The 16,656-nt window shown below is 44.1% G+C and overlaps 1 protein-coding gene across 9 annotated transcripts in view; it reads right to left on the bottom strand.

Annotated features, from left to right (window-relative positions):
- Positions 1-16,656, bottom strand: part of FHOD3 (formin homology 2 domain containing 3) — a 486,695-nt gene that overhangs the window by 28,095 nt on the left and 441,944 nt on the right. For all 9 annotated transcript variants that reach the window (XM_009192610.3, XM_009192611.3, XM_009192612.3 and 6 more), the window contains 4 exons: positions 8,504-8,686; positions 6,427-6,546; positions 5,139-5,300; positions 2,228-2,418 (listed from right to left, as the gene is read on the bottom strand). In XM_009192610.3, the coding sequence (XP_009190874.1) occupies positions 2,228-2,418; positions 5,139-5,300; positions 6,427-6,546; positions 8,504-8,686 (656 nt within the window). The remainder of the gene's footprint in view (positions 1-2,227; positions 2,419-5,138; positions 5,301-6,426; positions 6,547-8,503; positions 8,687-16,656) is intronic.

Below are 16,656 nucleotides of genomic sequence, written 5' to 3'. Positions count from 1 at the left end.
AAAGAAGGAAACAACAGACATGGGGTCTACATGAGGGTGGAGGGTGGGAGGAGGGAGAGGAGCAGAAAAGATAACTATTGGATACTGGCCTTAATACCTGGGTGATGAAATAATCTGTACAACAACCCCCCATGACGCGAGTTTACCTATGTAACAAACCTTAACATGTATCCCTGAATCTAAAATAAAAGTTAAAACAAATGCAGGTTTGAACATCCAAAACAAAATTTTCTTAGCCAGGAAACAGTTTTGAAAACTAGGTTTTACCTAAAGAGACAGCTTTTTGAAACTTTTTTATCTGAAGTCAAAATATAAGTATTTAGGCTCATTTGCATGACTAAGATGATCCCACTGGTTACCAGCTATAAGGCCCTGAACTAGGGTTCTTCTCCTTGCTGTGCCTCAGTTTCTCAATGTGTTAAGTTAAAAAAAAAATCACAGCTGTCCTCAGCTATGATCCTGAGGACTGTTGGTGGGAGAGGGAGGGAAAAACGAGGCACAGTCCTTGGGGCTCTCAGTCCTCCATCTCAATTTCAACAAGAGAGTCCTGCTTTAATCAGTTCTACATGCAGGGCTCCAGCTAAAGACTTCATTTGAACCCAGGGTTCTACGGTTTAGATAGTTTGGATTGGCCACTTCCTGGTACCACTTCCCTTTAGTCACGCCCCTTTTACTACCCACACCAAAACCACAGTGAACTTCTGGCTCCGCCTGGTCATCCACAATGGGATGTAGACAGGTGAGGCGGGAGCAGCCATCATCTGGGTGACCAGCTTACCGAGGAGAATGGGACAATCAGAGCAAACACTTTATAGCTTAAGAAATAGACATACCACCAAACTGAGTTTTTAATCTGTCTGGGATAAAATGGTTAACGTAACCAAGCTCAATAGCTTTATAAAATGCTCAAAAAATTACTCCAACTTCATGACATTCCAAATAATAGTTGGTGTTCTCTCTCTCTCTCTCCCTCTCTTTCTCTCTCTCTCTCTCTGTGTGTGTGTGTATGTGTTTTAAATGGGGAATTGCTTGCATACTACAAAGCACAGAGGGCCAAACCAGCTCACATTCCCTGCCTCTTTGATTTCAGTAAGAAATCTGACAAAATCTCTTAAAAGTTCCCTTGAGGAAGGAAGGACAGCCAGAAGGTCTAGATAGAGTACAGTCAGGGAGATTTATAGTTGAACAATTAAATTCCAAATGAACTGATTAACAGATAGTTGTCAACCTGGAAGGAAGATTCTGCTCCTTATTTTTGTCCTGTCCAACATTTAAAAACTACTTGCCATTTTCTCAGTGGTCTGGATGAAGACCCTGGGAGCATGATTATCAAAGCAGAAACTGACACAAGCTGGGAGAGGGTTCACGTGCAGATAAAAGTATCAGGTTTTTAAAAAGTTCTGTATAGGCTTAAGAAAGGTGAAAGAAGGAGATGAGGAAAGAAGGGAAAGTCAGGGAGGGAGGGAGGAAGGAAGAATGGGTGAGGGTCCCTCAACTGTGTTCTGTGACAAAGCAAAGGAGAAGAGAGTGGTAGCCATGGTAGGAAAGGCCCTGGCCTGGGAAGTTAGAAGATCCAGGTTCTAGTCTTCGGGCTGCCACTGCTTTCTGGTGGCACAGCCCTGGACAGCCATGGGTAGTTCCAGACCCCATTCTCCTTGTGCGAAAAACAAGGTCGGACACCTCACTGCTGTGTCTCCAGGGTCTTCTGGGATCCTGTGACTCTGAGGAGGGCTGGTCTAGAGGACAGTGCTGTGATGGAGCCTGGACCTCACTCAGGTAGGCTATAGCATAGAGCAGCTGTTGGAGGATCCATTACTGGAGGGTCCTCTGAAGGCCAGCTGCAGATCAGGTAAAAGAGGAACTTTTCTAACAAAGAGAGTTGCCTTGAAAGGGAGTGTCCTCTCTGTAGGTGAAATTCTTCCAGCAGACCCAGAGATGCAGGGTTCAATTTGTTAGGAATCTTACAGATGCAGTTCTTGATAGGTAGGATTTTTGGATCAAATTATTTCTGAGATTCCTTCCAACTTTGAGATTTGATGGCATTATATTATTGTGTAAGAAAAATTAATTAGCCATGAAACTGTTAAACATCTGTATCATCAGTGTACTTGCTATGTACCAAGAATGTGCAAAAATCTGTAAATTTAACCATCAGCTCTTAATTTGCAGCACACATTTTTCAATATGCCACTGTACTGATTTTCTATAAGTTCCTCAATCCACTTACCTGTTGATTATCCTTCTATGGACAATCTTTAAAATTATAATTCGCTCTGCACAGTCTTTCAGGAACTCTGACATCCGTTGTTTTAAAACTGGTTTCATTTCATGTTTTGCAATTGCCTTGAGGTGATCCCATGAAGCCTTGCATCTTCTCTCCATCTGACATAAATTATCCTGAAGTTGATCAAAGTCAACCTGAAAATCAGAGCGAGAACATTGCAAACACACTGAAACCGCCAGACACCAACCTGAATTGGGAGACCAAACTGCCTCTGGGGAGAAACAAACATCAAAACCAAATTCACATCTTGAAATACAAACATATTTACAGGCTAAAAATTATTCACATGTGTATTTGTCATTATCTTGACATCCCATTATTTAGTGATAAAACTGTTCTCCAAATGAACTCAATACATGTGTCGCCTTTTTTGGCCATATTTGGAAATAAATCTTTGGGAACTATAAATTAAAACATGCTATCAAGGAACCCTAGTACAAGATGAACTAAGATGTCTCATAAATTTTTTTCAGAGCACTCTTATTCTTCAGCGATAATATTTCTCTTAAAGTTGAGAAATGCAGCCTAGTCCGACGAGGATGGCTCTGCTATGCTGGGGACCAACTAATGGGCAACCGCCTTCTCTTCGTGATGATCTCCTTTATAGTGTGAGTGACAAGTTGTTTTATTCACCTACCCACTCACTCATTCCACCAACACTCACGGAGAAACTACACCAGTCCCTAAGCCAGGCACTGAACATAAACACAAATGCTGAATGAGAGAACTTCCTGTTCTCAAGGAGGCTGACTGTACACACAGGCGACTCCCAAACTCTGAAGGACACATAGCCCCCACCAGGCCCGTGTGTGTGCCTGTGTGTGGGTGTGAGGGTTGCCAGCAGATGCACCTCACACATGCAAGGGACAGATGTGACAGAGCGCTGGCTGTGAATTCAGGGACGTGCAGACAGGCTGGATTGCCTGAAGGAGGCTGAGATGAGGTTTTCTAAGGTGATGATTTTATAGAATTTCCAGACTAAAAATTACATAAATCAGAGAGATTTTTAGTCATGAAAAAAATACATCAGAGGGCCACATTTAATAGAGGGATGGGGAAAGAAATTGAGAAGGACGAGAGCGGAGGAAGAAATAGATAAATAAGTGGGTGAGCTGACAGGAGGGGACTGAGGTGGATGGAAATTAGCTAAGATGGGAAAGGCTGTGTCCAGCAAGCAAAAGCCGGAGCAGCAGGAGGTGCGCGGGGGTGAGCAGGAGGTGCGCGGAGGGTGCGGGGGTGAGGGATGAATGGGAGGTGCGCGCAGGGTGTGGCTGGGGATGTTGAGCGGGAGGTGCAAGGAGGGTACGGGTACGGGAATGAGTGCGAGGTACGCGGAGGGTGTGGCGGGGGGCTGAGCGGAATGTGCGTGGAGGTGAGCAGCTGCGCGGAGGTAAGGAGCCACTGACAGAGGCAATGCGCAGGGCCTGCTGAAGCCCACAGGGGACTTGCTGGAGTGACCTCAGACCTCCAGGCCCATCCTTAGAAGGACAATGTAGGGGAAAGAGTCCGCAAAGATGGATTTTGTGAGAGGATCTGTGGCACCAACAGGATGAAGACACTCAGTGTCGTGTCTGGTGTGAAGCAGGGAGGCGTGCAAGACACCGTATGTACTTGACTTCCTGATGCTACTGCATCAAAAAGAGAAGGCGAGTTTAGGCAGAGCCCCTGGGATTCAAGTATGCAGGGTTCATGGCACTTTGAGGAAAATGATTTGTCTGAAACCAAAGGAATCTTGAGTCCAGATAGGAAACTGGACTCATTTCTCATGATACAATGAGGCTTAGAAAAAAATTCTGATAGACCAGTTCAGGGTCCCCTGCTCGATGCACCTGGCAGAGGCCAGCCTGCAGCTCTGGAGGTAGGTGGAGGAGGCTCTCGGCCACCAGGTCCCCACAAGCCAGGGCTGTGGCAGAAGGCAGACAGAGAGGAAGGGCCCCTTGAAGCAGGCCTCAGCAGCCAACCCACATCCTTCCCCACCTTTGCCTACCACTCTCTCTCTTCCTCTCATGCTGGATTCCAACACACCCCAGTACTGCCGGCTCTCATGCTCCAGCCAGGGGTGTTTCTAGAAGGTTCTTTCACACTGGCCTGGTTGCTGTACCCTATTTAAGGGTGTCTTTCACCCCTGCCCCCTACCCTAGTGAGTTTCCTGTGCTCCTAAGACCTTCACATCTCCCAGTTCTGATGTGTTTGGGATCCCTCCAGGGGTTGGTCAGCCTCAGGGACCCCCTGCACTAGAGGCAGACAGGTGTCCACATACTGTGACTGTCTCTTTTCTAATGAAGCATAAGCTCATGAAGATATTAACTCTGCACTTGCTTTAAGAGCTTACGGCTGAGGGCCAAGGCCATATACTGTTTACAGCCCTATAAAAATGTTCTCTTTGGGTAAGATCACAGGGACTGCCGATCTCTGGTGAGCAGGGGCCAGAGGGCCCTGTTTTCTGGCTCCACACCTCACTGCAATGTCCTATGGACATCTCAGGAAGAGCCAAATTGCATCTTTTTAACATGGTTGCCCACCTAAGACAAGCTGTGCTGTTTCAGTGTTCTGGAGAATCCACCCTGGTGAGTAACAGTGCTCAACAGTGGACACAGGCTTTAGGAACGGGATGGCAGGCTTGCCTTGCATACCTCAGTAGGAAAGAATCTGACCGAGAACCAGAGATAGGAAAAATATCTTAAAATTCATTAGAAATGCCACAAAACAAATCATATTCACAAACTCTAGAGCAGAGAATGCAGGCAGCACTTGGGCATTTTACTTAACAGGGCACGTGTTCCCCGAGGATGACGGATAAAGACCTCGTGGCTGTGATGAGACCAGCCCCACTCTTCGGCATCCGCAGACCTACCTTGGCTGACCTGGTGATGGCCCCGATCTCCGAGTACAGATCGGAGCTGTCTGGGAAGTTTTCCACCACCATGGTGCACACGTGGTGGAGAAGCGACTGCTTGTGCACTGTGTCTTTGACTTCTGGAACCTTCTCGAGGTAGCTTAACTCAAACGCTTTGGCCTGTTTTGCAAACATCAATATAAAAGACAAGTTTCACGCAGGCTCTTAGAGAACAGCACAAATGGTTAGAATCAATTCCCAGCTGCAGTCGCCCCAACATTCAGTTTCTCTGTGACTGAAGCTCCTGGGGCCACATGCTCCATGAACCAGGGCTGATCACATGTGGGCCAGCCACACTGAGAATGAGGGAGCCTCTAGCCCTTTCCCACCACAGCCATGAGCCATGTCCCAGGGCTCACCCCTAAATCAGGGTGCTGTGGGACTAGGCTCTTACATCTGTTTATCTACTTCCTCCTCCCTTTGCGTGCTGTCACCTACTTCCTGGCCAAAGCTGGGTCAATTTCAAAAAGTTGCTTTTCTTAATAGCTAATGCATGTTGGGCTTAATACCTAGGTGATGGGTTGATAGGTACAGCAAACTACCAGGGCACACATTTACCAGTGTAACAAACCTGCACCTCCTGCAAATGTACCCCAGAACTTAAAAATATTTTTTTAAAGTTGTTTTTCTTTAAGCATCAAAATGCATATAAGCATGAATATTTGAGTGATAAACTCAGGAAAAAAAATGGGGCAGAAGAGTTTTCCAATGTCAAATTTGAGAGTAGTTACACTTCATAAAGAATCATGTGTGTGTTTTCTGTTTTCTTATTTGTAGCAAGACACTGGTTGAAATCTTGAGATGGAATCTTGCTCTGTCACCCAGGCTGGAGTGCAGTGGCAAGATCTCAGTTCACTGCAACCTCCACTTTCCAGGTTCAAGCTATTCTCCTGCCTCAGCATCCTGAGTAGCCTGGACTACAGTCACGTGCCACCATGCCTGGCTAATTTTTTTGTATTTTTAGTAGAGACAGGGTTTCACCATGTCAGTCAGGATGGTCTCGATCTCCTGACCTCGTGATCTCAGCCTCACAAAGTGCTGAGATTACAGGCGTGAGCCACTGCACCCAGCCCAGGCCCTGGTATCTTAAGAACAAAATTCCTTCTAGATTTTCAGCAAGAAGACACAAAAGTCATTTGTTCTACTGTGCTTTGGGGGACCTGAGGTACAACCTTCATCAGCAATTGCTGGGCAGGGATTTTGTGGCAAGTGGGGGGCTGCAGGATGAGGGATGGGGACGACTTACATTAGTTCCATTTAGAAAGTTTCCAATGGCTAAGAGAGTAGACAGGATAAAGCCCAAGGTTTTATTGTTCTCCAACTGATCTATTCCTTCCTTCAGGTCCAGGAGTGGTTCTGCTACTTCCTTTCAGTTAAAAAAAAATTAGACGATAAAAAATGTACAATTTGGCTTTACTTTGTTCTTTTGACTTTCTGTATAAGGGAACACGCGGTGCTCTCCCCAGCACGAGGCAATCCCCCGCGATGGGCATTGTTCCTAGGTATGGAAACGTGTGGCAGGGAGAGCCTCTATTCCCCAGACCCTGCAGTGAAGACCAAAAGGACCTTGTGCTGGGGTGACAAGGGTTCTGGACTCCCCGTTCCTGCCTCAGGGAATGCCCTCCTCTTACTCTCCTTCCTGGCTGTGGCTGACTTCTGGGAAACTCTTCCTTCCCATCTTCCTTCAGCTTCTAGACCAGTCTTCTTTGCTTTTTCTCGTTCCAGGCAGATTGGCAATGAAAGTTGTGGCCTCGATGTCCCTGAACTGCCCCAGGCCTCCTCCTCCCTTCAAGGCACTCCATGGCTAGCCACCTCTCAGCCTGGGCTGCTCACTAGAAGGCTACTGCCCTCACTACCCCACTGCCTTCATGATCCCCCTCCCTCAGACCTCCAGCCCACCCTGTAACCTCATGGCCTCCATCTCCCCCACCCTCTCTGCTGCTGTTCTGTGGCCCCCCACTCCTTTGTCTTGACTGAGGCTCTCCCGCAGACTATATCCCAAAGCCAGGAGATCCAGCTTCAGTTTCTCCAGCCCAGGTCCTGCCAGGCTGACCCAGTGATCTGTTTTCTCCATGATGTTACCTCCCTTAGCTAAAGAAAGTCACCTGAGCACGCTGGCTGGTCTTGTGGCCCAGTCATAGCAGTCACCTCAGCAGTCCTAGGTGTCTTTCTCTCTGCTTGACTTCCTGATGAATTCAAATACTGTAGTTCCCTCCTGAAGTCCCCCAAACCCACCACCACCTATCTGGCCCTCACTATAGGACCTTGCTCCTTCCTTTGCCAGAAGATGGAGACCACATAGCCTCTCCACTTGGCTTTATTTTTTTAGAGATCGGGGTCTCACTCTGTTGCCCAGGCTGGAGTACAGTAAGGCGATTATAGCCCACTACAGCCTTGAACTCCTGGCCCCAAGTGATCCTCCTGCCACAGCCTCCTGAGTAGCTGGGACTACAAGTGCATGCCACCACACCTGGCTAAGTTTTTAAAATTTTTGTAGAGACAAGGTCTCACTATGATGCTCAGATTGGTCTTGAACTCCTGACTTCAAGTCATCCTCTTGCCTCAGCCTCCCAAAGTGCTGGATTACAGGTGTGAGCCACTGCACCTGGCCCACTTGGCCTATAGAATCTGTCTCTTCTGGGGACTTCCTCTCAAGTAAGATCCCACACAGTTAACTTTCCATCTCTCCCTTTTCTTCTCCACTGGCTCCTTCTGTTCAGCCTGCATCAAACTCCCACTGCCCTATTCCAGAGAGGATGCCCATGTCCTCTGCTTTCTACTCAGGAGGAGCCTCCTCAAGCTTTCTCCATTAAGGCCCCTTTCCTTCTATTCTCCTCCCAAACTCTTGCAATAGGCATCATCTTCAACTTTCTACCAGGGATACTCTCTCAAAGGGACCCAAAGACCTGCTAATTGCCATAGTCACTGGCAGTTTAGGCGATTATCATCAGGTGGAAGGATTATAGGAAATTTCTGTATTGTGCTTTTCTGTATTTTTTCTGTATTGTGCTTTTCTGTATTTTCCACATTTTCTACAATGAGAATATAGGACCTGAAAAAAAATTTAACTGTTTTGGTTTGTAATCAATCACCTGGTGCCCACAATCTAGTGTCTGAGGCTGGCACCAGGTAGACACTTTAGAATCAGCCTCCATTGGCCAGCTGCTGATCACTTGGTGTACACACGACCTGCTCATTGTCAACTCACCCTTCACACCCTATGCCAAGAATGACATTTCACTGCCTTGATATTGATCAATGAAAAACTGCCTTTCTCAATCCTGTGGATGTGGGATCAGCTGCCTCTCTTACTGAGAGCTTACCTTTTCTGTAGTTTCGTAATCCATTTTGAATGCCCAGAGGTGAAGTCGTGCAGAGAGCTCGCTGATGGAGGAGAGGGTGAGGAGGAACTGCTCTGCACTGCCCAAGGGGATTTCAGGGTTGGCCAGCTGAGCTTCCTGGATTTTCTGCTTCTCCTCGTCGGTGGGAATCATCGTTAGAATTTTCTGGAAATATGAGATGATATATTTTCTCTTAGTGATGGACCCTCCCCTGCCCCTTCAATGTTATAAAATTCATATTATAATTTTCCAACCAGGTAATAGAGGTATCTACAGGTGTTATATTGTCATAAACCGAATATACTTGAAGCAACTTGACCCAAAATTTCAGGGTTTTGCACACAAAGGACATTCTAGGCAAGAAAGGGAGATGGGAGGTGAGAAAAAGATGAAAAACAAGACACAAGATTAGAGAACAGCTCCCCAATTCCCTAGGAAGTAGAGTAAGACATGTCAAAAAACATGCTTTGTAGCACTTCTGGATTAACTTAAAAGCTTACAAAAATGAATCATTTTCAAATAACTCAGACTGACTTTTGTTCATGTGACATATAACTATTTTAACTGTATTTTAAAACTTACATAGAAATGATAGTACCTTAAGTAATACTAAACTTAAGTCTGATTACAGAAAAAATTATGATGGTATCTAGAAATACAAGCTAATAAAAGAAGTATATCTTTTTACTTCTATTTGTTTCTGGTAAAAATCAATTGTGGAAGGCAGAGAAGGCAAAAAGGCACCAGAATACATACGATTCTCATACACTCAAATTCCTTTGTGATTACATTTTTTAAAGTAAAAATTCTCATGTCTACTCTTACTATTCCTATTGAACATCATATGGAAACCTTAGCCAGGTACATAAAAGAAATAAAAGGCATACAGACTGGAAAGGAAAAAACTGCTCATATACACAGATGTCATAATTGTCTGCATAAAAACTATAAGGAATCTATAAAAAATTTCTAAAACAAAAAAGTGAGTTTAACAATGTATGATGTAGGATCAAAACACAAAAATCCATCTTATTAGTTTGTTATCTGCACATTTATAATAAACTAAGTTTTTAAAAAATGCTGTTTGCAATGAAACACATAGGTATAATTCTAACAAATCCTGTTAAGTATCTTTATGCTAGAAACTAGAAAATGCTGATGAAAGCAATCAAAGAAGATAGAAACAATAAATACATGGAGAGACATACTATATTCATGGACTGAAAGACTCAACACAGACAAGATGTTACTTCTTCCAAAATTGTTCTATAGATTTAATTCAATTCCAATCAAAACACCAGGATGACTTTTTTGTAGATATATGATGCAGGACAGGTGAGCCCCAAAATTGAGCTTAGCCTGGGATGGTTTTTGGCTTTAACCAGGAAATAATTCAAGGGCAAACTGGTAGTGATAGACTGAAATTTTTTATTGAACAGTACTGCTCCTTCTGGAGCAGGGCTAACTCCTAGGCAGTGTGCCCAGGGTCAGCAAAGTATGGTCTCTTGGCAACAGTATTTATACTCATGTAAATCTATTTTCAATTATATGCAAATTAAAGGTCAGGTCAACACAAATTGAGGGGTGGGTTGTTTAGAACTTTCTAGGAAAGGGACAGTAAGTTTTGGGTCTTGCCCTGGAAAGGGGTGGTAACTTGTGGGTTGTTGCCATGGCATTTATAAATTGTCATGGCTCTAGTGGGAGTAGCTTATACCTATGAGCAATGAGGGCAGCGAAGGATTGCTTTTGTCTCCATCTGTGGTTTTCATCAGTTTTTTTGCTTTATCCCATCTGAACCAGATCTTGTTTTGGTCATCAGGGTTGGGACCAGAAAATAAGTCCTGCTGGTCTCCTACCTTACATAGACAAGCTGATTCTAAAAGTTACATGGTAAAGCAGAAGAACTAGAACAACTAAATCTGAAAAAGAGTAATCTTGGAGAAATCATATAACCTGACTTTAATAAATAAAAAGCTATGGTAATTAAGACAGTGTGTCATTGGTAAAAGGATAGACACCTAGATCGATGGGACACAGCAGACAGTTCAGAACAGGACACACAAATGTGGCCCATTGATTTTGAAAAAGGTACAAGGCAATTCAATAGAGACAGGATATTATTTTCATCAAATGGTGTTAGAACAACTAGACTCCATATGCAGAAAAAAGCAACCTCAAGTTAAACCTTACAGTATACATAAACAAACTCAAAATGGATCACAGATCTGAAAATAAAATGGAATACTATGAAACTTTTAGAAGACAACATAGGAGAAAACTTTTATAACCTATGTTAGGCAAAAATTTCTTAGACATGATTCCAAAAAAGAATAAGTTAATAAACCAAACTTTATCCAAATTAAAAACTTTTGCTTTGTGATAGACACTGTTAGACAATAGAGGACAAGCTGTAGTTCCTCAAAAGATTAAATATAGAATTATCATACCACCCAGCAATTCCATTCTTGGGTATTTATCCTAGAAAAATGGAAACTTACTTTCACACAAACGCATGTACATGAATATTTGTAGAAGCTTTATTCATAACTGCCAAAAACTGGACCAAGCTAAATATTCTTGAGTGGTGAATATACAAATTGTAGTAGATTCCCTGCAATGCAATAGCACTCGGCAATAAAAGGAACAAACTATAGATATGCACAATGATTTGAATGAATCTCAAAGGCATCATGATGAGTGAAAGAAGCCAGTCTCAAAAGGTTACAGGCTGTTTACAGGGCATTTTTGAAAAGACAAAACCATAGTGATGGGGAATACATAGTGGTTACCAGGTGCCAGAGGTGGGTTGAGGGTACAACTACAAAAGGGCAACACAAGAGTTTTGTTGGAAGATGGGACTGTTTTAAATCCTGATTGCAGTGGTCATTGCATGAATTTATATGCTTTAAAACTCACAGAACCATATACCAAAAAGTCGACTGCACTCTATATTAGTTCAAAAACTAAGAAAATAAATAACAAAATGAGAAACAGGACTCTTGACACCACAGTCCCTACATATGCACATGTTTACACAAGTGTGCATCAGGATGTATCTGGCTGGGATAGATGTAGTCCTGGGCTTGATGAGGGTGTTAACAGGCAGGACTGCCTTAGTTTATCAGAAACCAATGATGCAAAACTGCATTGCAGTTGTGCATTCAGGCTGTAGTCAGTGTAAAGTTATCAAAGGTGAGCCTGAGACACCTCCCTTTCCAACTTTCCCTTCACTGGCTCTCCAATCACTGAGGCTTTGGGTGGAATTTGAGCATCTGGAGAGATATGTGGTGGCAGTGTTCCTTGCTTTCCCACAACCTGGCACATGTCCCACCTGTTCATGCAGATAGCGTTAAGAGATAGCCAAGACACTTCAAGCGGATGTTGCCTCTTTAAAAACATGCATGATTTAAACTCAATTAGTTTTCAAAATAAATGCTTCACTAAAATTTGTATTTTAATTTCCTTAGCACTGCCATTGTTTTTGGCATGACCAAAATTCCAAAATGAAAAACTGTCAACACTTTGTACAACCTTCAGAAGACATCTTCCTGTAATGAATTTTGTTGCTTTGTTCCTTTGAGAAAGCAATTACTCTTCTTTTTGTTTTTCATTTATCTAATTTATACTGCTTGATCAATGTTGAAGATTTATGAGGTTGCCACCTGCCAGTTTATTTTATTTTTTTACACATCACTGACAATAAGAATAGTTGTAAGACAGTGGAATGGTAGGTTAAAGTCACCTCCTATGAGCCCCTCCTATGAGCTGATGGCCCTTGTTTTTTGTGAGCAGATGATAATGTGATGATTATGAGGTGGTATTTTTAACTTGCTTTTCTAAGTCAGTAGATTTATTGATAATTTCATGATCATCGCTTCATTTCACAGGAAAGCAAACATCAAACAAGACCAATATGTTGATAGGGATACGGAGCAGAGAAATTCTAGGCAGAAAAGGGTGGGGTCCCTGGCAAAGGCCCCACCTTCAAGCCTGGAACTGTGGCCCAAAGTGAGAACTTTACATCCCCGTTTTCCCACCTTTTCCAAAACCACCCCTGGTCTGCCCCACCCCCATCCTGTACCCATAAAAACCCCAGGCTCCACTGGCAGAGAGCAGAGAAGGGGAGAAGAGGAGAAGCAGCAGGACATCAGAAATTGTGGTTTGATGTCAGAGAGAGGCAGCTTGACTTCAGAGGGATGGCTTGACAGAGTTGCTTCCAAGAGGAGTACAGCTGGGGATGGCCAGACTCTGGGGGAAGATCACTTTCCCATTCCATCCCCTTTCCAGCTCCCCTTCTTGCTGAGAGCCACTTTCATTGGCAATAAAACCCTCTGTATTCACCATCCTTCAATTCATTTATGTGACCTGATTTTTTTCTGGAAGCCAAACAAGAGCTCTGGTATCACAGATGTGGGCGCTAAAGGCTGTCACACTGACCCTCTGCCCTCACTGGTGGAGAGCAACCACCTCACACAAAAAGGCAGAGGGCCAACTGAGTTAACACTTAAGCCATCCATGATGGCAAAGCTAAAAGTCGTACTGTACACATGCCCTCTGGGGTTTCAGGGGTTGCGGGTACTCCCCGCCAGACACTGCTGCAGGGCCCACATGGAGTTTTGCTCCTGCTGGTGCCCAGAAGCACATGCCCTGGCCCCTGCACTCACTCACCTGTGTGCTCCCACTCCTTAGAGGAGTTGAGAGCTATGAGCTCAGTAAGCAAGGCACCCCCATCACAAGGCCTGTGAAGGGGTCAGGGAAAATTTCCTGTTTCAATGTGATAACCTCCATGTTTTTAGCTTTTGCCTAGACAGCGTCCCTCTAGCACTGCTCTAAGTATATTTGCTTTTGTATCTGAAAGTCATGTATTTTGGAGAAAAATGCAGAAATCTCCTTTTTTTTTTTAAATAGACCCCAATACTATTGGGTTCGGCCATTTCATTTACTTGCACGTGAAACCATAATGAGTAATTCTTTTGCCCTGTGAGTTTTAAACAGAACCCTGGCTACAGCTTTGGATCAGCATCTGCCACAAGGATTTTGGTGACTGCAGTAGAAAGTTGAAGCCCTGAGGGCTATGCCTGGTTTGCATACAATGTGCATATTTGCATGAGAAAATAGTGTTCTATCCATGTACTTACATTCCTATAGCAACTTTAAAAAAAAAAAAAAAAACTTTAAAGCATCTTGATAGTATCTTCTTTCATTCTTAGATTACTCATTGAGGCACATTAGGGCAGAAATTACTGTATCAAACTCACAGACAAAATGATTTGCCTGAAGCTAAGCTGGATCAATGAAGGCAGAGCTAGAGAAGAATCCAGGGGCTACCTCTAGTTACTAGCACTAGCCCCATAGTTCATAGGGATTCAAATTAATAGTGAATAAATGCAACCATAAATGCAAATTAGCAGTGCAGCTAAGCCACTCAGTCATCAAGATATTCTGGTTCCCTGGCACTGCTGAGTCAACTGTGACTTTCTGTGGTCAGGTTCATCTGCATATGTCCAGCACCCACGCAGCTGGGCACCTGTGGACAGGCACTGTGCAGGGTAAACTGCTTTCAAAGATGCTGTCATTTTTTATCTGTGGCCAAAGAAAATTTCTGTTTCTAGGATGCTGATTGGATTGGCAGCCAAGTTGGGCCAAGTTAAATGTTGTTTGGGACCATTCAATTGTGCTACCCTCTGAGTGGACACAGACTCTATAAAAATTAGAGAAGAAAGAAAAATAAAATAAAAATTGTCATACTTCCATTTATGATAATTTGATGCCATTTTACTTGGGGAAATATCATTAATGCTACTTAAAGATGGCTGCAAAATGATTTTCTGAAGTTTAATACTCTTATGAAAAATGACTTCCTTAATGAAGTTAACTACTCCTTCAGGTTTTCATGACAAGCCTAGATACATACCATTAGGTTGCTAAGCAAAGCCATGGGATGAAAACATTCTAATTATGTTTAGGTACACAGAGCTTTCAAACAACTCCGTTAAGCCATGGTGCCAGGCTACAGTGCTTGCATCCGAGAAGCAGACAGTTTGGCTAAAGGCCCTCTGGGTGCAAGCCGGAAATCTCATTAACAAAGATCTGTATGTACCCAACTGCATGTCTTCTCAGTCCTGATTTAACTCTTGAACAAGCCTAGAGAACAAGCTCTGGGTATTGGTTTGGCACAGAGATCTAGATCATCTATCTCCACCTCTCAGGTCCCTGAGACCAATGGCCCAAGATAGTAGGTGATGCCTGAGAGTGCCCTGGATTCCATGTTCTCCAAGAGGGCTGTTTCGACTGGAGTCTTCTCAGCTGTGACTGGAAAGTGCTAAGGGATCTACATAGTCTCTGGATTCACACAGGCAGCCTTTAGATCAGGGGCTCTCAACCAGGGTGATTTTGCTCCTAGGGGTTACGTGACAATGTATGGAGACAGTTTTGGTTGTGGGGGGAGGGTAGGTGTTACTGACATCTAATGGGTAGAGGCCAGGGATGTGCTAAACATCCCATAATGCACAGGACAGCCTCCTACAATAAAGCACTGTTTAACCCAAAATGCCAGTAGCATTGAAGTTGAGAAACCCGCCTTAGAAGAGAACATAAAAATGTAACTCTCTGTCGTTGTGACTATGAATTTACTGAGGACTCACGATGCAATAAAATCTCAGTAAGGGCTACCAGTGTTTGCTATGGCCGTGTCTCCTCACTTCAAATTGCTCCGTAAGTCAGTCACTCCTGGGTAGCAAATGTAGGCAGCACAGTGAAAAGGGCTGCGCTGCTGCATACATGTCTCTCCCTCTCCTTTCAGATTCCCTCTTATTCTCTGAGCCACACAAACCCAGGCTTGAAGGGCCCCTTCAGGGCCAGCCACCCGGCAAAACCACAGCCTGTATTCTGGATTCAAGCTTCAGAGCTTGCATCCGAGCTCCCCGGCTCTCTGGCACACTGGCTTGGGAGCCTGGGCACACACTAATGCTGGGACTCCCGTTCTTCATTTTCACATTGGGGAGCATATGTACCTCATAAGCTTTGATGAGAATCTGTGGCAGGCGCCTACCTGGTGCCTGGCCCACAGTAAAAATCCTATGAAAGTCAGATTTGGTGCTGTGCTGCTACTCCCATATCCATCAGCATCATAGCTGTAATTATTCCTTCCTGGATCAAAAGGGTGTTCAACTGGAAACCAGCCAGACAAGAAAAAATAATAATTTGGTTCATTCTAGAATCTGAGTAACTTACTGTATCTGAAACTTTCCCCACCTGGGGAAAGTTGCATTTCAGGAAAGAACAAAGGCAAAATCAAAGGAATAAATTTCTCCTGAGGGACTTTCAAGTTCTCATGACAAGGAGGAGAAATATTTTTAAAGGGTCAGTTGTCCTTTTATTCTTTTAACAGGCTGGCTCTGGCTATCTTTGTAGCCTCTCTCTGTATGAATCTGAAGCTTTTGTGCTCTCTAAAGGATCTTGTTGTGTAAATAGGATGGCCCAAGAGCCACTGTCTTGTCTCCCCTAGAGGACAGATGTGGGATTCAGTCAGGGTGGTGGGAAAAATTTTAAGAGGATATTATAGGAAAGAGAAGCAAACCTTCTTGGAAGGCCGGGGGGTTTGCATCGCTTTAGTAAAAGATTTGACTGAAAGCAGCCTAACCCTCTTTACCTTGAGTTGATACCAAAAGAGCAAATAACAAGGGAATGTTGGGGAGTTTATCTAAATAGCTTGTTTACTCATGTGGTCCTAAGACTAACCTTTGATTATCTGCGGGTGCATGATTGCTCTCTACTGGGGGTCGGCAGTGTTAATTTCCCTGTAGTGGTGTTTACTCAAGACCTTTGTCATTTAATCTGTACTAAATAAATGTGAACTTCACTAGCTTATCAGGGCGGATGCTGCAGATTCAGGAGCAGAAGCCCCTTAGCCGCACGTCTCTCATCTGTCACTGGGTTAGGGTCTGCAGGTCGGACCCCGCAGACAGACACTTTGCACTTGGTACATCCAGGTCCACCCAACAGCAGGCCACTGCCCTGCTCCTCCCTTGTTCCTCTAGGAGGGTCCCAGAGTGGGATGCATCACACTGAGGCCTGGCCTGCCCCTTCCTGCGATCCGGCAACTGCCTCAGTCTCTCACTCTGTATCTCCCAGCT

This window comes from Papio anubis, chromosome 19 (genome assembly GCF_008728515.1).
Source record: "Papio anubis isolate 15944 chromosome 19, Panubis1.0, whole genome shotgun sequence".
Taxonomy (NCBI): Eukaryota; Metazoa; Chordata; class Mammalia; order Primates; family Cercopithecidae; genus Papio; species Papio anubis.
This window is presented reverse-complemented; position numbering and strand designations above follow the sequence as displayed.